The sequence below is a fragment of the Chaetura pelagica genome, unplaced genomic scaffold, assembly GCF_000747805.2.
Source record: "Chaetura pelagica isolate M959 unplaced genomic scaffold, ChaPel_1.0 scaffold142, whole genome shotgun sequence".
Lineage (NCBI taxonomy): Eukaryota > Metazoa > Chordata > Aves > Apodiformes > Apodidae > Chaetura > Chaetura pelagica.
In genome coordinates, this window is record NW_009952973.1 from 1,315,207 (window position 1) to 1,336,944 (window position 21,738).

Below are 21,738 nucleotides of genomic sequence, written 5' to 3' on the forward strand. Positions count from 1 at the left end.
AGAGTGTGTCTTCCTGGCTACAACAAAGCATTTTAGACTATCAGCATTTTTTGTTCAGAGCTAGGCAACAAACTTAAACTTTGTGCTGTTATACTGGGTAAATTTGTGATTTAAAACCTGAGAACACAGGGATACTGACCCATTTGGGGTGGCTGCTGATATGGTGGTGGCTCTTGCAGTCAGCTGTGAAGGAGCTTAGGACAAGAAATGGAGGAAAGCAATGAAATGTTTCAGATGCAACAGAGATCCTCGGGGAAAAACAGGTTGGTGCCCCCATGAGGGCTGTGCTCTTCCATGTCAGGAATCTTTACTTTTTCCTAATTGACAGTTTAAGTTTGTAGCAAGTAAGATGTGAAAAGTATGTTCTCTAGCCATTTATTTAGAAGGCTGTAGGTGATGTGATTTCATGCAGTAATTCCAGGTTGCTATTTTGATATGGGGGATGATACTCTGAATAGCCCATGACTTGCATTCTAGTTATCATCTGTATCAGACTGTAGGCGTAGACCTACCTGCTGTGCTTTCTCCAGTTTGTGTAGTGGAAGGACAAGTTCTCAAAATTTACACTGTGCTGAAACAAGAGAAAAGAATAGTGCTGCATTTGTTACTGCTTTGTTCTTTTAATCTGTACTGTTGAGGCTGCATCGTCAAGTAATTGATGTCAGCAGCATTCCATGCAGTGCTTTTTGACTACTTCAGGAGGCAGGCATTCTGCTCTGAAAGTCCCTCTAGAGTCTTAGTTTTGAAGCCATAAATTGCAACAAATGTTCCCCTCATGTCTCTTAACAAAAATAGGAACTTTTCACTGGAGTAAGAAAAATAAACCATGATTAAGGGTAAAGCGTGGTGAGGTGAGGTTGAAAATCTTACAACCTACTACAGTTAGTTTTAATGCAGGTGTTTGTACTTAGAAATGTGCATATGTTCAAGCCCTCCATCACAGTAAGATCTGTCAGAGCTGGATGTGTGCTGTCTGTATTTTTTCTGCTTAGCAATAGTTTGATCAAACATTTTAAGGGATTACAACTGGCCTGTACTCTCTGTGGACTGTAGGAGAGTTAGATATCCTAAGGTGTCATTTCTGAAAACTTGCCTCTCTTCTATCCCACTACTTTTTCCTTCAGCTGCATGACTGAGGAGATTATCTTGCTAAAAGGCTAATGCAATAGCATTTTGGGAAAGAACACGAACTTAGTTTTTCAAAAACTGTTCTACTGTTTCACACTGTTCTGGTTTTGGGGTTTTTTACTTTTTTAATAGTAGACTGCTGGCTGTGGGCAAATATATGCTTTATAAAATTACTGTAGATGAGGAAGGTAAGCAGGAAAGAAGGATTTTGTGCATCATCTGTATTTTATGTACAAAGAAAATCAGCTGGAAAATTGTGGTATACAAATAGCAGCAATCAGCAGAGCAGCACACTTAAAGTATGGGTAGAATTGCTCATGAGCTCAGACAGCTCATCTTCACACGTAATCGTGCCAGAGCAGAGCCCAACTGTCTCTTGTGATAGCCTGTGATGATGGCTGGTTGCTGCCAGCACTGAGTGTCACAGATTCTGCAGGTGGCAAGTGTGAAAGGTACCCAAGTTTGAAGGCTTGAATAAAGCATGTAAAACCATCAGGATTCTGAGGGGTTTAGACTACTTCATAAAGTGATGTGATACTGTATTACCTGCTTGCCTGGGTTTTTTTTGCTGTTTAGGTTAAATGTATAAGCAGAATGAGATCCATGAAGCTGTCATGCTTAAGTGGAGAGCTCAGGTAATAGAACAAAAATGCCATCACAACTTAACTATAAAAATTTATTGGTTAAATACATTCTTAATTTACACAGGTACCATAACAAACTTACTGGACTCAACAAAGATTTATTTAGGACACTGTTAATTGTACACAGAACAAAGATGTCTTCCTGAAGATACTTTCAGAGGGTTGGTCAAGCAGAAAATGTTTTGATAAATAAGGCTTTTATTATCTTACTCGTGTGGGGCTGTAGCTGAATTTCAAGGTTACAGCTGAAATTTGCTACTGTATTGCAGTTAGGATTTGTGCTCCACCTCATTCTTGGGGTTTTTGGGTTTTTTTTACAAATTACGTACTGTACACCTTCGAAATTTTATGTTAGGATCTGTATACGTTTTCATTGGGCATCAAGAAAATCCCTTCCTGTAAAAGCCAAGGGTTTAAATTGTTTCAGTTTTGTTTTAGCTGCCTGCAACAATTAAAGCAGCCTTTAGATGGCACTACTTGCTCTGAATATAAGGCTTGGCTGCTCTTCCTGGCCTGTGTAATAGGGAGGAGATGGTTAAAATAAAGCAGTGGTCTTACTGACAGGCACTGACTTTAAATATTCAGTGAAAGTTACAAAAACAACTGGTCAATACATAGTTATAAAAACAGATGAGGAAATTGGAAAGAATATAAAAAAATCAGCTCTACTTTTGAGACTTGTATCAAAATCTTATAAAACTGCCAAACAGTAAGTAAACAAGATACACTTAAGCCTCTTCCACCATGACAATGATATGGTATGTCTTTGGAGCACCTGTTGGTGGGGGCTTTGCTTGGTTCTGCTGTTGTCCCCTGTGTGCTCGCTGGAGGCTCAGAAGTTGTGTTGCCATAGGTCATGGTGGAAGCAGCCTGTTTCAATAGGGTGATATACTGAAATACTAAGGTTGGAAAGTCTTGAGTAGGGCTTGCAGGAGTCAGGAAAGCTGTGTATTTGTTTCCTTGGATTTCTCTAGGAGATAGGGCTGTTTTATTGGAATAAACAATCAGAAGCTTTAGCATCTCCTGCCCGGGGAGAGCTTGGAGAGTGGGAAGGATTGTCCTCAGAGGTGAACTTAGTCAAAGTTTCATTCTACAGGGTTTCCAGATAGGCTTGATGGGGATGGTAAAACTGAATAGTATAAATTGTTGTGTTTCCATCTTTTTAGATGAGCATATAATTTATAATTGGTCTTGTTAATCCCTTTAATGAAAGTAGAAAACCAGTTCCTGGGTCATTAAAACTGTGATCTTTATTCCTCAGTTGTGTGCATGGTATTGGTGCAGTTTAAATATACAACACTCCGCATTAATGAAGCTTCTAGTGAAAATAAAAACAACAAAACAATTGAAGGGCTAATGCCTGTCCTGTGTTTGTACTGGCAAGGACTGTGGCATAACAGTGACTGCAGAGCAAAACGGTGCCAAAGACCTCATGGTCTGTGCTGCACGTTTCTCAGGCTCACTTCAGGTGAGCTCCAGTCTGCCACAGAGGACCTGTTCTCTGTGCTGGGGGACCATAATAACTGGATCTTACATGAGTAAAGCTGTAGGCAGGCAAGTGACTAGATCAAAACTTTCAAGGTCAGTTGTGCTGGTTCTAATTTCCAATCTTCACATGCAACTCAACTGTTGGCCCTTTTGCAACCTGAACTTCCAGACTCACAAAGAAAAATACTGTAAGGGTATCTTCATATACCTAGTGTGACCTGCATCTCTGAAGTAATGACTTGTGCTAGCAGCTTACTGGTTCCTTTTTTTTGTTAAATAGTACAAAAGTGATGGAATACTGTCAGCAATGAAAGCCAACTGCAGCAGAATTTTTTGTATTCCAGTCTGATGAAGTCAGCAGTTAATCAAGATGCATTTAACTATTTTGTCAGAAGCCAAGTGTTGCGAAAAGGAATTTACTAGGAGCAGTTCCTATAATTTGAAGCTACCTCAATAATGTCTGTCTTAGTTTGTCATTAAGTCACAGAGCTAGTTTTTACTAAATGCTTTTGTTAAAGCTTCTTGAAGTAACCTCTTGCCAGGCATGTTTTCCTTAAGGCCTCTAAAGACCATTTATAATGATGCTCAGTATAGTTGGTATGTGGTAACAAACTGAAAACTAATCCCATGTCTGCTGAAAGCTAAAACCAAGGCTGTATAATATCCTTCATGTTAAAGACAGGAATAGTGTTACTCAAGTATGTTCCAGTGCTTGAGTGACAAATGAAATGCAGACTGAGTGAAGACTGGTTTTCCACTTACATGAAGGGGGTGGAGGGGCAAATAGTTGGAATAGTGCAGCTACTGCATGGAGGGGATCTGAGAAAGCTCAGTAAATGCTGTCACAACTAACTTCAACAGGGAAAGAAGGGGATGATGGTGCTTAAAGAACAGTGAGCAGCAGAAAAATCTAAACCTTTGTCTGGAAATTATTTGGGGGGGAAGGGAGGCAGGTCTCAGGTGATTCATACCAATTGGAACACTATACATTAAGAGACAAAGTACTTGAAGTTTTAATTTTTGTGATCTTGTATGAGCAGCTTGGGCTAAGAATAAAAGAATACAAGGATTTCCTTTGGATTTTTTCCCTCTCACCAGTATCAGATTTGTTATTTTTGTACTATGAAATATCAGTTATCTTTCTTATCCTTCGTAAGTCATAAAACAAGTGGACTCTACTGCTATTGTGGAAGTCAAGGCAGTGATGAAACCTGATTATCAAACTTCATCTACATACTGAGTGCTGTAGTTATGTCTTAAAAACAGTGTTTTAAATTGGGATTTTAAAAAGTTTTTAAAGAAGCCCAAGAAGCTTATTTTATGCAGACTTTGTGCATGATAAATGTAATACCAGATAGTAAACATACTAGAATGCTATTTTAAGTTAAAATGGTGTTGCACCACAGGATCTCCATAGTTGGAAACTGCTAAAAATCCAGCTTGTATTTGCTCTCAGAGCATTCACAAAGCATAACTACATACACTGTCACAAAAGACTAGAATTTTCTTACTTGATTTCAAGATACTAGTATGACTGTCTAGAAAAAGTAGTGCAAAACATTGATAGTCAAAACATGTTGATGTCTTTGCTGTGCCTTTAGGATAGAAAACATTCTCTCCCATGTGCAGGGAGTACAAAGAGAGGCAACACTTCATGGTCTTTTTAAAATCTGAACAAAATTCTTGGGAAATATCCCAGACTTTCCTTGTATCTCTCCACTCATCCAGTCCTCGTCTACAGATTCCAGCTCTGTTATTGTATCACCTGCCTGTAAGAGAAGGAGTAATGTGGGTCACTATAGTTTGTCGTGCAATGTTAATGCATGCATAGCTGATGTTATTCAGAAGCAATTAATATCGATCAAATAGAACAGAAGTAGGATGTGGCCAGTCTCCTCTGCTGGTTTCATCTCTCTGAGATTGTGTGGCAGGACCAGCTGAAACTTTTCTTAAGATAAATACTTGGCTACCCTGAAAAATCACCACCTTCCAACAGGGAAAAAGCAGTGCTGCTGGATAACTTCTTGTATTGCTGAAGCTCTCCAGGTAGGCAGTTATGTTAGGGAGCTGGCTCACAGGCCCCCTGCCTTACTTGTTATTTCTGTGTTTCCTTGCTCTGTTTTGAGGGTTTCATTTCTGCAAATGCTTCAAAGCTGCTTTTTTTTTTTTTTTTTTTAATTCAGTCCCAAATATTTTCCAGCACTTGGAGACCATCCTCTTTCCTTTGGAAACTTTCCTCTTCCAAAAAAGAAAGCAATCATCTAAGCTTAGTGTGGCATTTAAAATATACTGCAGCTCCTGTGTGTGATCCTTGTTCCTGTTTTCATCTTCCCATGTCACACCCTTCATCTGAAGTACTGTCATGGCCCTGACCTTTCTTCCAGTGTCTCTGTTTCCCTTTTCTGCTTTACAGAATCACGTATCCTTTCAGCCTTGCAAGCTGCTAAAGCTGAAACTAATTATTTTGCTATCTTTAGGTAGAGAAAATTGGGTGTTCCAGCTGATAAACACAATTTTGGGTCTGCTGTGAAAACCTGCTGTTTCTTGGAAACTTGCTTTTGAGCAGTTACCTAAATCATGACTCTGAATGTGCTAGGGCGTGTTGTTCTTGTTCATGGTTCTTAATATTATCTGGGCATCTAGCAAGTACTTAATTTCTCCCCTTACTGCCATGGCAACTGCATGCTGTGCTGTCGAACTTCTAGATTTTACTGTACTAGGTGTCCCTTAGAGGCATCGCTGCTGTCACACTGGCTCTCTTAGTTGTTCCTGTCCTCCAAGTTAAGAGAGGCTCCACTGACTGCATCAACTGATCAAGAACTGAATGTACTGCAAAATGAGGATTGTTTGTCTTGTCATGTTTACTGGATCAGAGAAGGCAGAGGAATTCTGCAATTCTTGCCCTCATTTCAATGTCTTCAGTGAAGACTTCACCAATATGAAACAAGTGGTAAGGGCCAACGTTTTTTTTTTTTGAGAGAGACCATTTATCTAATGTATGAGAATAGGCATAGATATTACGTACTTCATTTTCTATTGTTCCAAGCCTGTTTTCACAGTTGATAATTCTTACTTTTTAGCATTCTTTGGGAGTATAAGATCTTTTGAAAAATCAGGCTGAGAGAGATACTTACTTTGAAGGAAAGCTCATCTTCATTTTCTCCATGAAAATCATAAAGAGCTTTGGCTTTTCCTTTCTTTCCTCCTACAGACTGTGATGGTTCTACCCTGGCTACAGAATGCAGACAAGACAAGTTATTTAGATTAGAGTAAAATAAATCTGTTTCTGGAGAAGATTCCTGTAATTCTTGTGTTTTCTTCCCACTACTGTGCTACAGAGTATCCAGATATTATTACTATTGCTACTTAGCAAAGTCACTGTCCTACTGGAATAAAAATCTCTACTGACACCAGTTCATTTTACAGTCCTAACACATTCTTGTAGTTCTGCTTCTAAGAGGACTAAATTTAAAGCTCACTCACTTGAACTTTCCAAAGGTGGTATCTACTAAAAACTGTCTTTTCCTCTTTGTACTTGAAGTGGCACTGAGTGTGAGCTGTCTCTGCCAGTTAGTTGGAATTTTTTTCTTGTCACTTCTCAGTTGTGGCTTTACTGGCAAAAACTATGGGGAAAATTGTGATTTATATATTTTTTTAATTTGTCCTCTGTGAAGGTTTTGACTGCATTGATTCGGGGACCAAACAAGCTTGAGGAAAGCAAGCACTGTTCATTCTTAGCTTCATCAAGGAGATTACAATAGTTCTGTGCTAAGATGCAGCAATTGTAGTATTTTTACAGCCCCACAAGCTTCTTAGCTGTTCTACCATGTTTCTCTTCAGCTGAGGGACAACCTGGCTCCCACTCCCATCTTTTGTACCCCTGAATTCCTACTGAGGGCAGCTCAATGGTCCTGTTTTGCCTGTGCTCAGACCGCACTTTAAACTGATCCAGAATCTCTGTCACCTCCCAAATTACTTATTGACTACAGCATTATATTGCCATTATTAGAGAGGGTGGCTCAACACTTAATTTAGCTTTAGGACATTAAGGACTGTGGTGGTGGCTAGGTTTTCTCGGAACTCTGTCATGCCTGTCACAACCCAAGGAATAATGAATTGCAACCTAGTAGGAGCACTGTACCTGAGCAGGTCTGAACAAAAACTGCTGGGAAAATCCCTTCCTTTTCATTCAGTCTTCCTCTGTACCACTCTGAATCTACTTGCTCCAGTATTTGGATGTAGTCTCCCTTTTGAAAAGATAAATCATCTTTGGTTTCTGCCGTAAAATCATGAAGTGCTTCACACCAGTCTGCTGAGCGTCTGTTGTTCTATGCAAATGAACAGAGGAAATGTATTAATTTTAGAAGCATTAATGGAGCCCATAAGCTGATGGCTACTGGTGAAAGCAGCTGTACAGAGCGTGGGTGTCCTGAGGTTCTCTCATACAACAATGTCACTGCAGATGTAGACTAGAAGGGCATTTCAGCAATTACCACAGAATTTTATCTAGGCTCAGATGCATTCCTTTTTATCATTGGTGACAGGGAACAGGATTAATAAATGCAAAATTAGACCACTGCAGCAATACTTAAAATAGAACTAACAGGAATTTGCTTAAGCACAAAAGATAAAAATTTACTTATGTTAATTTGCCAGAAGCTATTAATTCAGTCAGTTAAGGCCAACTGTCAGAATTCCAGGTGTGAACACAGCAGCACTGTGTGCTGTTGGCGCTGTGTTACATTCATGTATAAAGTAGTGCAGCTCATCTGCATTATAATAGATAATCTGTGTAAATCTGTGAAACCCCTATATAATAAGTTCTGGCCCTCGCCTATAAAATTTTATTACCTGAGGAAGGGAAGAAGAAACCTCCACCTTGTTCTTCAGTGCTGCTCCTGAACCTACAAAAGTAAAGAACAACTTAGAACAGCAGCAGTGATTATTCACATATTACTAATGATAGATATTTTAAATAAGAAAAATTACTATTATGAGCAACTTCTTAAAAAGTCCAACTTCTTATCTGTATTCTTTTCTTATCTGTCTTCTCTCCCTTTCTAATTCCTTACCCCTTTTATAGTCCTTTTGGACTTTCCTCCTATCTACTGCCTATATGCAATACAAAACCATGTTCTGGAAGGTTTTTGCAAATATATTCATACCTCTTCCAGGCAGGTCTTCAATTATTTCCACGAAGTTCAAGGGGAAAATTCCAGATGTGCCTCTGAGCTCTCCTTTGGCCCACTCTTCATTTACATATTCTTTAAGGATAATGGTTTCGCCTTCTGAAAAACTGAGCTCATCTTTCTGATCTCCAATATATTCAAAGCGTGCTACACATCTTGGGAGTCTGCACACAAAAAAAAGAAACTTACTTTGTTATTTATTACTGTTGTCCACTTAATAAGGGAGCATTATGCAAAATACAGATTAACAGCTTGAATTAAAATGATGGAAGAATGCAGTGAATATAGAACAGGTGGAAAACTGGGGTCTAGCCCTGGTTCTTATCTCTGCTTTCTGAAGAGGAGGAGCCTGGAGGATGAGCCTGGAGGATGTGGACAACATCAGCATCCCAATTCATGGTGCTTACAGCATTTTGCACAAAACCCTATTCCTCTTTCAAACAACAACAAAAATGCTATTTCTGGGCTATCTGTCCCATTTTATATTTTTACCTATATCCAGGTAAGTGCCCTGATACGCTCTTGTTAAGAGCTGGATGTTTTTTTGAGCTAGCATCCAATTTAGATGTAGTCAAATGTTGGTAGGGAGTGGGTGTTTCTCCCAAGTCCCAAATACATGAAGATTTCAAAGGGGAAAGCTAGTTTTTATCTACTTTGACAAACTTTATTCTGTAAAATCTAAGCCATGTGTGAGGAAACAAATTATCAAAGCAAGAAACATCAATGCGTCTGATAAATTTTACAGAATTTGGTATAATATTGAAAAACCACAATTTTCCCCTCACTTTCATAGATGTAATAATTTAATAAACTATTAAATTTAAGGAATTACTCTAAGAAAACCTTTATCAGAAATATCATGCTAGTAAAAAGTGATAATAGGCTTTAATAGCATCATAGCCTAAAAACAATGTAAGAACCTTGATTTCTACCCGTGTCCCCCACTTGTATATTTGCAAAAGCTTCAGGGCAGAGCTGGCACTTTCTGATTCTTTCTTAGTTGCAGAAGCAGCTTTTAAAAAAAGTATTGGTTAAGACAAGCTAAGCTTTAGCAGAAGAACAAACTGAACAATCCCACAGATACTAATTGCTGCAATGAATGATTATGAAATCAAATAAATGATCATTGAGTAAAAATGGCATGAAAACTTGTTCCCTGCCCACAAATCTTAGTACAAGTATTAGCAAATAAGACATCACAGTGCTTGAAGTACATGTCATAATTTGATATGGGGAACTTTAATTCACCTACATAGTTCCACACTTTAAGGCTAGATAGATTTCTCTGCTCTAAGCACAGCGATGTTCTGTCCCATTTCATCTTGTTCTTGCAAATGAGTAGGAGCCCCACCATGTAACATCTTACTGGGATACTGTAAGAAAGTCACAAGGCCAGGAGCAAAGAGAGGAGGGTGCAATGCTGCTGAAGCTAATCAGATTGGTTCATAGTAAACAAATTTCATGAAAAATTATGGGAGATGCTCTTCTAATACAGGTCGTAAGCAGGAAGGTGAGTGAGGGGAACTGTATCTATATAAACAGTTATTATAAAGAGAAAGTGATCTACCAATTTTTTTAAGCCAATAAGAGAGGTTTTAGGGTTTTTTTAACCTGAATGAGTCTTATTAAAACACTGTTAAGTTTTCCGTTTTGGGAGCTTAATTTTCTAAATATATTTTGGTGAAGAAATTGTTAACTATATTAACCTCAGTGCAGGTAGCACCTGCTCCAAAGTTACCCTTCTTTTTACTTGCTAGAAAATGAGCGTGAGAAGGAAAATAAGATTTATTGGACTCACTTAATACATCGTGATGAACAGGGTATTTTTTTCCTGTTGCCTTCTTCTGGAACATCAATCTAGTAAGACAACAAAATAAGTAAAACTTTCCATTTCAAGCTCATGACAACCTAACTACAATAAACTCGGAACTGGTTAAAATTAATTATTTTTCAGCTAAGTATCAACTCCATTCTCAACCTTCATGTGATGCTCTATAGGTACTGAAGTGCTATGAACTATGACACTATTGATGTAGATTTCAGTGTTGTATGCCTGAATTCTCTTTTTTTTCTGTCTCATACAAACAAAAAGCACTATTTAGTGTTTTTTATGAAGCTGGTTTAATGTTTCTTCTTGTGGCATGACTGATTGACAGAATGTGTGACTGCATACAACTACATGTTGTTGCATTTAACTCCCAACTTTCAGTTGGTAATTGCTCTCTACTATTTACCAGCACAACATATCACAACAGACAAAATTATTGTTTACGTGTATCCTTTCTGGGCATTCGTAGCCAGCTGTCCTCCAAACAAAAGCACATCTCACAAACTCACTTGAACTGGAGAAATGTAATTCAGAAAATCAATACATTGATCTATCAAAGAGACAGCATTCAAGTGCTTTATCAGAGGAGAACTTCAACTGTATTTCTGGTGGGATGTGAAGGGTGGTCTGTGAGATTTAGTATAAGGCTCCAAGCCTAGAGACCCCAGTGAGGAGATCTGGGTTTCAGCTCACTATCACATAAACCAGTTCCCATAAAAATCAACAAGAATGTTTCATCAGCTTATGTGAAGGACTGGAGGAAATCATACTGCCTTTTAGGACAAATAATCTTTGCAGTGCTCTTGCTAGAGAAGCTGGTATCTGTGGCACTCTGAAGGTTCTGTGGGAAGTAATAACCACGTATTACTGTTAGATGTCCAGACATCAAGCTGCTACCCAGCTCAATATTGTAGAATACACTACAGCATATTGCATAGAGTCCTTGTATGAAGATCAAATCTGACATGAATAAACAGGAGAATTCACTCAGTAAATTAGCCTCATGTACTGCAGTCTTTTCCTTCTGTTTTTTGGGCCTTTTAAAAATTTGTTTGTTTTTCATTTTAATTTTGCCGAAGAAAAATAATTTTGCACTCAAAAGGTTTTACAACTAAAACAAAACTGAAATGCATCTTCCCTAGCTCTTATGAAGCTGTATCTTGTCTGTATCAATGCTGACTTTAACCTCAAATATTCATTTCACAGCTTTAACATAGTATCTTTTCTTTATTAGCCAGCAGTAGTAACCAGAACTTCTACATAAAATATTTCGTCTGTGTAGAAGCAGCTGATCAATTTAGCTATCAAATCTTTCTTGTGAAAGCAAATCACAGTTCCATTGTGCACTAACCCTGAGTCTACTTTTTATTGTTCACCACTTCTCAAATCTTAAAAGTTTTTATCCAATAAGACTATTACAAAGACTTACACCCTGTATAACACACTCTGATGGTCACCAATACTTGGTATTGTCCACGTCTCTGCCAGCTGTTCTGGCTTGACACAGACTGTCTTTAAGGCCCAGCCATAGACCTTCACTGCATCCTGGTGTCAGCTTAGCATTTCTCTACGTCCATCTGGCTGGTGTGGGTAGCCCAACGGCCATTTCTGCTGCCACAGAATGGACATCAATCTCAGACTCAGGCTTGCAATAGATTTGAACCCAGCTTCTGATACAGTGAAGCACACTGTATCTCTTTTAAAGATGAAGCACTCACTTAATTGCTATTGGGCTGTGAAACAGCACCTGTCTCCTGCCTGCCATTTACTGTCAAGTGTCACATTCAGTGACAGGATTGCTTTGAGCTGCTCATTTGCAACAATACAATCCCTTGCACCGTGCCAGCACAACCATTTGTGCAGCCATTTAGGCAAATTGATCCAGCTGGAAAAGAAATATTCTAAGAGGGAAAAAAACATGTTTCATTGGGTCCAACTGCTGCTCTGACCTAGTTCACTACACAACTATAAAAGTGATTCTAGCACAGTTCAAGGGACAAGAACATGATAGAAGCTGGTAGGTGGGAGGGAAGCACAAAAAACAATCACCTTACTCAGTGTTGATCCTCACATGCAGCTGTGAAAAATAATCTGCTCTGTAGACCTTGAGAAACTACCCAGGTTAACAAAAAGAATCTGGTAAGGGCCATGATTTTCTCACTTGGCTTCAAATTAACAGCACAATAATCCCCGTAACACCAATTGGTCGTGCCAAATCAAGCATCTTTCTAATACCATACAAACAAGTTGAGATGTCTCCTGTATTGCCAAAGGGAAAAGAGATTATCTAAATACAGAGTGGAGTTAAACACACAGGAGCTATAATAAGAGAGAAGCAGAAAACCAATGCAACAGCATCTGACATAGCACTGTATACAAAGCCTACATACGATCACTTTAACGAAGCTGGCAGGGAATATCCCTGTGCGATTCCCACAGTTCCCTCTGTACCACTCGGTATCGATCTTCTCCAACAGACAAACGGTGTCTCCAGAATGAAGATCCAAGTCATCAGCATGCTCTGTGAGACAGCATCATTTCAGTTCACAGTAGTTGTCACACTCACTTATTTTTTCCGAGTAAAATCTTCTTAATATAAATGCCATAGGCAAAAGCAGAATGGGTTTTCAAAAAGTAAATTACACTTGCAAAACCAGTTAGCTTTACTTAAATACCTGGCCCAAGTGTAGCTAATCCCATGGATTTTAACAACTCTGTATGTAGACCTTGCAGGCTGAGATTCCTTGTAATTTTTAAGCTCTAATTCTGAAGAAAATTTCCATTTTAATGTCTTGGAGTAAAACAAGCTTCCAGAATATTCACACTTACTTACCTGCAGGAAAATCATGCAAGACTACAGCATGAGGTCCACTTGTGTCAGAGGCTGTTGGAGGGTGCTTTGAATCCTGACAATAACAAATAAGTCCAAGTAGTTTATAAATTATGGAAGATACAGAGATTCTCTCTTATGTGCCTTGAAATTAATTTTCTGACTTTGGACACAATGTTGTTCTGGTATCAGAGACTCACCTTTGGAGGCAACAGCTGGTGTTGGTCTCATCACTATGAGTCTGAATGCTCCATGGCTGTTGCCAGTGTAAACCAGAACACATTTCACCCAAATCTACTTTTCAGCCAGTAAGAGGAAGGGAAGGCACGTGACTTTTCCCAGTATAGACAAAGCCTCAGCTGTCTCTGTGGGTCAGAAATCTGGAGCATTGGCAACAACTCGCCTTGCAAGACTTGTGGACAAATTTTGCACTGTTGCTCATTACCGTGTGACACCAGTTATTCTTCCTGGCTCAGAGAGAACACCCCAGCCCAACTCTCCCCAGAACACTCATGAGGGCAGCACATCTGCTGACTGCCAAGCTTTTTAGAGGGGCAGGTGAGCCACTAGGCCTTTGCTTGCTGAAGGAAAATGTCTGTTTTGTTGTGGGATCTTTATGAAATTATACTAAAAATGCTAAGCTTTCTTCTCTATCCCACCCTTCCACCTACTAGGAATTTCTAGACTGTACTGCTGACAATCACTGTGTATGAATTACACAGTGGATAAAAAAACCAAAACACACACACCAAAATAACCAACCAAAAAAAGCCCAACATGGACAAAGACAAGACCAGAATAATATGAATTACAACAGATTGCTTAGAAATCTATTTCAGCCATGTAGATTTCTGATAATAATCAAAAAGGCTGCTCATAGCTATAATACAGTCTAGCTATTTAATACAGTCATGCCCTAAAAACAGGTTAGGTTCTGTAGAAGCAGAGAGAGAAAAATACTTTGAGATCTGTATGTCAAAGCCAATTCACAGAATATAATGTACAACACTTCATAAAACTACTTGCTTATCTTTTTGCCCACTTCTCAGATATTCAGCCAAGGGAGTGATTATTTTTCTAAGAAACAGTGGAACTTTACTGGTTTTCTCTCCCTTCTGGCACTCCCAAGTAATTACTGTTGCTCTGCTCCTTGAGTAGAATGTCCCTGTGCTACAAGGCAAATCACCATTATTGGGTTTTGTTTTGCTTGTTGTTTTGTTTTTATTAAAGAAACACAAGGATTTAATAAACCATGATTACATTTCTCAGTGTAATCTTTAAAGCCTAAAGCACTTGATACTTCAGCGTAACAGGAGTCTTGCTCATTAAATATTTATCATCAGGAAAAAATGCCTTACCTTGCAGGCCAGTTCTCCAGGGTTCCTGGGAAGACAATCTTCCTTGGCAACTCCATGAGGCACAGGTAACTTGAATAGAAACAGAAGCAAATCAAAATTTGTTTCAATTCTAAGCACCTGAAATTCCCACTGCAAGTGAAAATGGTCAGGTGGTAGAACTATTCAAAGCACCTACTACAGGTAACTAATTTAGAAGTCCAGTGGAAGAAGAAATGCTCCTTTGGAAGGCATTCAGAACAGGACTGCTAGTGATATAAGCTGCCACTTTGAGAAACCCAGGTGGTGTCATCTACTTTTAAAAGTGTCTTAGCTACCTAACTGGTATCATACTGTACTATGCATGATGTTCAGCAACACACTGACACAAAAATGTATTCATTTGTTGTGGAGGGCACTGGAAAAACAACCTGGGAGGAAAATTTCATTGGCAGTAACACTTGAGGGCAGAGAATTACTAAGGGATGTGCTACCAAAAAAAACACCCCACCTCATCTACAAAGTAACACCACACATTTCTTACGTAAACAGGCATGGCTAAACCAAAGAGGAAGCAACATGCTTCCCTTATCTCAAAACTGTTCCTAGTATCAACTTAGATACCTTTTTTTTGCTTGCTCCTTTGCCACACCAAGGATCTAAATGGAATAGTGAAGATCAAAGAGAAGGCAACAGAAAGCTTCCCCTTCATGCAGAATACTGCATGGTGCAGTTGTGTGGGTGCTGTTTTTTGACAACAGCACTGGTTTAAGCAGTCACCAGCTCTGGTCACTGACCAGTTTCAAGTACCTAGAGAAAGACTCTCTCCTTTTTATCTGTAATGCTGAACGATTTATATTTAATATTCCCTATTAACACATGCAATACCAAAAAGCAACATTTTTATAATGAAAAGAGATGTCATCAATAGGATGGAAATAGGATAAGTGATGTTAAATTCCTCACAATTTGCAGGCTTGATTAAGCAAGGTGAGAGACTTTTAAAGTTCTGATGCCTCCCAACTTTTTAAGCATTTTTACATATACAGGGAAAAAACAACATATAAATGCAATTATTTAGCATCATTTTACATGTTGTAATACAATCAGAACAGGTGACTGTAAAATGAACCACCCGAAACCAAAAGCTGTGCATTGAAGATATATATATAAAAATAACATACACACACACAAATACACTTAAATCTATACTTCACATGTATATACTGCTTCTTCCAGCTGTCAGTATTTTCTAAGGAATGTCAAGCTGATAGATGCACTTTGAAAGCCACATCATAGTAACCTACCTTACTACCTTTTTCACTACTATTTTAACCAGCACTATTTTATAAACAAGTCTCAGATACTCTATTTCAACTCTCACCATGTATTTACTGTAGAGAGGATGACCTGGTTTAGGTCTAGGAGGTAATGCTGGATCTGGATTTTTAAAGACTTGACTTTTTGCTCTCTTGGGTCCCAATCTGAACTTGCCGGGTTTTTTATCAGGAGCAATGTCAGAAATAGATCGTGGAAGAGCATCCTTCTGGGAGGAAGTCTTGGCTGCAGAGAGTTTTGGTGGAGGTGGCCTTCCAGGAACACCTTTTGGTGGAGGAGGCCGAGCAGGTATAATTTTTCCATCCACAGGCCTAAAAATTGGGCAAAACATCAGATAAATATGCATATTAATAGTTCCGTCACTTCATCCCCCACCACTGCCCTAGCTGTAGAGCATGCAGTAAGGAAATGTGTCTCATGATGACCTGGGCTGTAAAGTGTGTAGTATCTGAAGCTCTCCAGGAATATGTGAACTCTTCAGATACTGGGGCTGGATGATAAATCTTTAGACTGACTGCTCAAACACGTATTTTCCAAGTTGGCTCACCACTTTCATTTATGAACAGCCCACCAGCTTCCTCAGGAGCCCACTGTGTAAGCTGCCTCACAACAAAGTTCTTCCAGTGCCGAGCTTTAGTGAAAGCCCTGAAAAGTTCTGCTGATCTAGCTAATCTAGTCTTCTGGAACCAGCCTAGCTCATTCCCTGGGATGTGATAGAATCATAGAATGGTTTGGGTTGGAAGGGACCTTATAGATCATCTAGTTCCAACCTGTGAAAACACTCAAGTCTCTAGCAATGCAAAAGGTACCACGCACTCCTTAGTGAAAAGTAGTTTAGAAACCAAAAGCAGAGATCACTAAAGTGAGAGTGGTAATTAAAAAAAAACAACAAAACTATACAAAAATATCTAAAAATTTCCTCTTACTAAGCATTGATTTAAAAAGCTGCCCATTACGTACCTGAGAAGATATAAGTGCTCTACTAATGCTCCTGATAAGAGTTCTCTATTACTATTTAAGTATAGATGATTTAAAAAAGAATAATAATAAAAACCCACTTCTATTCAACTTCGAACTATTTCCTTTCTTGGCCTCATCCTAAGCTAAGTATTTTCAATATTCACACAAGGGGAAATTCTAAGTTAGACTGCTTTAAATCTGGAAACAAACCAATCCATATGTTTGCAAGGCAACTCAGCTAAACCAGAAAACTGTAACAAGCAAATCAGATAATTACTACTGCTTACTCAAAAAAAAAAATAAAATCCATTTGAGCAGAAGAGTGAAAAGACAAAATGTTTACTGCAGTTTCAGAGACCCTTGGGAGAATCAGGAATGCTGTAATGCTAAATTGAACAGGGGAAAGTAACAAGCCTATAAGGGGCAATATTGTGGTGTCTTCTTGTGAGTACAACTTAATTCTTTCTTGTTAACGAATACTTTTTATTATTGGTAGACTAAGTTTCATAACTGAAAGATTCTCTTGTTCTGACACAACAGAGCAAACTCTAAATGTTTAAACCCGCAGATTTAGAGTGGAATAGCTGCAGTGGGTCAGCTGGCCCATGCCTTATCTCCCTCCAGTTTGGCTCTGGCATTCAGTGGACCTGAATTTAAGGCAGGTCCAGCTACTTTTGCCTCTGCACCCCTTCTTTCTTGTTGGTTCAAAAGAATATAAAACTTAAGGTTATTGTTGTTTCTGCACCTTTACAGGCATTTTAGATCTGAAGTGAACTGTATAAACTATTCAGTGCTTCCAGGGTGGTACTGGCTCAGCACCAGCCCTTTTCAGGGTGGCAGCATCTGCCACCTCTATTCCTTCACCACTCAAACCCAGCCACAAGTGCAAGTACTGTTGATCAGAAGATCAGCAACATGCAGGAGAGGATGTTCTGCGTTCAGCTGTGGGTGGAAAGGTTAAAGATGCAGAAAGGAATGACTGTCAGCAGCCACTGTACATTAGCTGAAGAGCCAAACAGCTGTCCTCCTATAATCTCCCTGTTCATACCAATAAATGTACAAACAAGTATTAATCAGCTAGCAACTTGGTCCTGCCTATTTGAGCATACTACCTACTCAAGCCTATTGAGTTTGGACTGGAGTTGGTAGTGTCTACATTGAGACTAACTAGGCAAACTAACTCAGAAACACCACTTTTTAACTGAATCACTGAAGAACTGCACTTACCTTGGGGGTAGTACAGGTTCTAGCTGAAGCACTCCACCCTGTTCTGAATGATCCAACTCCTACAAATATTCAAAAGGAAAAAAAAGCCATTTATTTAAGCGTAGGCAACAAAAATTATCTTGTTTAAATGACACATTTCTTACATTAAATTATATCCTACAGACAGGAAAAATAAGAGTTGCTGGAGGTTTGGAAACAAAATAATGAGTATGTGCTGTGTTGTAGCATTTTAAAGTCTTGTTGGACATGGAGGGTGATGCAAATAACCTGGTTGACTACCTGAATCACAGCTTAAATTGTGCATTAGTTATGACCAGCCTTCTTTTCCTACTACATGGAAGTCCGGGCTTAAGAGCCAAATTTCAGAGAGTCATAAAAATATTCCATTTCATTGCCTGTAGGATTTCAACTGCTGCAGTTCATTATCAGTTTTTATTTAACTTTGACAGATGAAACACTTTGAACAGGCTTAAAGCAGAAGACATGACACTGATGTAACTTGCACAGGACAGACAGTGTCTCTTGCAAATAACATTAGCTTTCATTAAAGAAGGCATCGAAGTATGTTTCCAGGAGATCTAACAGATAAACCCTGGTGAATCTTGCTTTGGCAGATGAAGTCATCACTCCTCCCATCTGCCCATTCTGACCCTGTCAGAGATTACTACCCTACAGCAGAGTCAGTAAAGGGGAGCATGTGCCATGTCTGAAGGGCTTGGACCACAGTAATGGATTAATAAATTACCATCCTTTCTGCCTCCTGCTGTTCATTTTCATCCCAGTGCCAGAGAGTTCTGCCAACTCTACTGAACAAGCACAGCTGCTTGTGGAACATCATGTTAAATCAGAGTGCTAAATCTGGGCTCAAAGGTATCCTTTTTGAACCAGTAATTTTAAATAGGCCTGAACCATCTTGTTTACTTAATTAGGGATACATGTGCTTGAAACTGGTAAACAGTATCTGATTTTCCCACCTAGAAAAATACCTAGATGTGTTTTGTTGCAACATTTTGACCCCTGATGAAGTCCCCAAATGAATGATCCTGATTAAATGATCCTGATTAGAAAGAAAACAACCTGCCACTTTCAGATGGGGATGTTATCCTCATACCAAAAATTTTCCTATTCTGTGTGAAAAGGAAGAAATCTGTGCCAACTGCTGCTTATGGCCAGTATTTTTTCTGTTGCTGGTCAATCACTTCCACTAACAAACAATATTAGCTTTAGAAGCACAGAAGTTCTTACCTTTTACAGAGATAAGTTTTAAACGGTTCAGTGGATTTGATGCAGTCTTTTTCTTTATGCTTCAGAGGATTTTTTTACATGTGCCTGTCACAATAACCCAGATGACGCTGTGGAAGTTTTGGGGTTGCATTGTATAAAATGCTATTTAATGTCTTTTATTGGAAATTATTTTTTCAGCATTATCCAGAAAAGATGGGACATCTATGAATAGCCTCTTCAATCATGACATTTAAAAACCCCTTTATCTTATTAGCAGAGGTAGCCACAAAGACATTTGTTGGCAAGTGTCCATCTAATGAGGGTTTTTAATTTTATTTTATCTTTTTACTGCCTGTGGTTTCCACAAGACCCTCTGCCATTCTTGCCATCACAGCACTCAATATTTGGAAATTCTACTGTCATTTTCTAGTTTAATTCCATTCACTTCTGTAACTTCGTGTCAATGGGCATTTGGGATACACAGCTACAATGTCAACCATTACTATGTGCTCAGGAGCAGAGCCTTACTTTCCAAAATAGCTGGTTCTACCCAGGCTCTGACAGGATCAGCAGAAAACAACTAGAAGGGAAAAGCTGAAGAAAGCAAGTTTCATTAATGTACAAGGAAAGTGTCCTCTGCCTGGAAATTTAGACAGACACCAAGAGGTACCAAGAGGTACACACATCAAGAGCTTTTAAAACTAAATTGTAGAATATCCTGATCCCAGCTGCTAAATACAGAAAATTTAAGATAGATGTGATAAAAGTTTAGTGAAAGCAACTAAGTGCTTTTCAGAACGGATGGCAGTCTAAATGACCTAATTAAATTAGAGGATGCAATTAAAAGAAAAAAGCCTTATATTTTTGTGTAGTCCTTTCATTTGCAGGTTCTTCATGTAACTTACTTTACAAATGGTTGAGAGTCACAAGAGATCTATTAACCAAAGCAGACAAAGTCTTAATACAGGAAAACAGTTCTGACTTACCACTTTTTTCACTAGGTCAGCACTGCTGGGCTTTCCCACTGTGATATCGGAGGTGTTCCCAATAGGCTTTTCAGCCGGAAGTGGAGGGGGGCTGTGTGGGGCTTCACTTAAAGCTGTAAAAAACCCAAAAGTTCCCAAATGAAAGTCTAATTAATTACTTCTTGACATGGACCAACAATAGCCCAGGGCATCCATGCTGGTTTGGGACATTTTCTTGGTGAACCCAGCTTCTCCTCAAAGTCAGAGCAGCCAATGGGCAGAACCACTTAAAGACTAGTAAAGATAAAAAGGACATGAAGGATAAAAAGGACATTGCAACTCTGAGGCTCACTTCAGGAATAATTCTCATCCTGCTTAATGGATGTTCACTTTACTCTCAGGACACCAGCAAGTTATTATAGAGTTTCAGGGATTCAGCTGCAATTCTTGCTGATATAATATTAGATGAGTAGAAGTGTTTCTACCCCTGGGAATGTCAGACTCATTACTGGATACCCTGAAACACCATCACCATCTCCCAGCTACATTTCTAAACTGGCTCACTTTTTTTCAGCTGTCAGCTCCTGGAATATCCTTCAGACTGGAAAACAGCTGAGGGTTATTTCAAGTAACCCTGAAAGATCAGGAGACTTGGATGGAAGAATCTCCAGAAAGGTAAAGGCAGTAAAAAAACCTGTTGCCTGCTACAAAATTCAGGGTGACAGAAAGAAAACACAGATAGAAGCTCCCAGTAGTCCTCAAGGATCTAAGCAAATTTAGGACATGGAAGAGGAAACAGTAGAGCTCTTGCTATGGAAAAGTGATTATGACATCAGTATTAAAGAACACAAAAACCTGCTAATTAGGTGTTATTTGCTTTCAGCATGTCTGCCACTGAATCCTGGGAAGCACGTGCACAGGTTTTGCCAGCATAATTACCCATTATTTTGTCTTTATATAATGGAACTTTGACATCTATTTTGCAATGTATTTGTATGCCAAGAAAATTAATTTCATACAAAGAACAACAGACACTTAAGCTTTACTGATGTGCAGCCAGCCTTGGAGTTCTATAAAAGTATGCATAGATAGCCAGGACATCTATAAACTGATGACAAAAAAGAGGAGAGATTCTATCCAAATAAAATCTTTCAGTTGCTCATTTCATGAAAAGTACTCTCAACAAGCAAACAACACACAGGAAGAAGTGTTGTTTTTAACACCTCAGATGCGTTACTCTGATTTAAAACGCTGGTATGATGTTTAAAAATGGATCAGTTCAAGGATAAATCCTTTATTCTTAGGAGCAAGTCACAGCTATCATGTTGGCAGTGACTGAGCACAGGGAAAAGAAGTTAGAAAAATTCATCACTCTTCTAAGCTAGTATGATGGATGAAAAATAAAAACAATACCTGACAGTAATTGGAAGAGAAATCTTCTCTCATCATACTTCACTGATATATAAAAAGCATGAGAGATTTATTTATTCACACCACTTCAAATCTTGATGTATACACAGATGGTCTCATTTCCCTGCTTTTACTCTTTATAAGACCAAAATTAAAGGAACTAAAAGAATAAA

General features: G+C 38.8%; 1 protein-coding gene across 1 annotated transcript in view; it reads right to left on the reverse strand.

Moving 5' to 3' along the window:
- Positions 1 to 4,912: 4,912 nt before the first annotated feature.
- Positions 4,913 to 21,738, reverse strand: part of SH3D19 (SH3 domain containing 19) — a 29,935-nt gene continuing 13,109 nt past the window's right edge. Inside the window, exons 3-14 of the mRNA XM_009995979.1 lie at positions 20,177 to 20,289; positions 17,967 to 18,025; positions 15,826 to 16,090; positions 14,466 to 14,534; positions 13,111 to 13,183; positions 12,668 to 12,798; positions 10,248 to 10,306; positions 8,426 to 8,613; positions 8,112 to 8,164; positions 7,402 to 7,588; positions 6,395 to 6,492; positions 4,913 to 5,029 (exon numbers count right to left, since the gene is read on the reverse strand). Of these exons, the coding sequence (XP_009994281.1) occupies positions 4,913 to 5,029; positions 6,395 to 6,492; positions 7,402 to 7,588; positions 8,112 to 8,164; positions 8,426 to 8,613; positions 10,248 to 10,306; positions 12,668 to 12,798; positions 13,111 to 13,183; positions 14,466 to 14,534; positions 15,826 to 16,090; positions 17,967 to 18,025; positions 20,177 to 20,289 (1,412 nt within the window). The remainder of the gene's footprint in view (positions 5,030 to 6,394; positions 6,493 to 7,401; positions 7,589 to 8,111; positions 8,165 to 8,425; positions 8,614 to 10,247; positions 10,307 to 12,667; positions 12,799 to 13,110; positions 13,184 to 14,465; positions 14,535 to 15,825; positions 16,091 to 17,966; positions 18,026 to 20,176; positions 20,290 to 21,738) is intronic.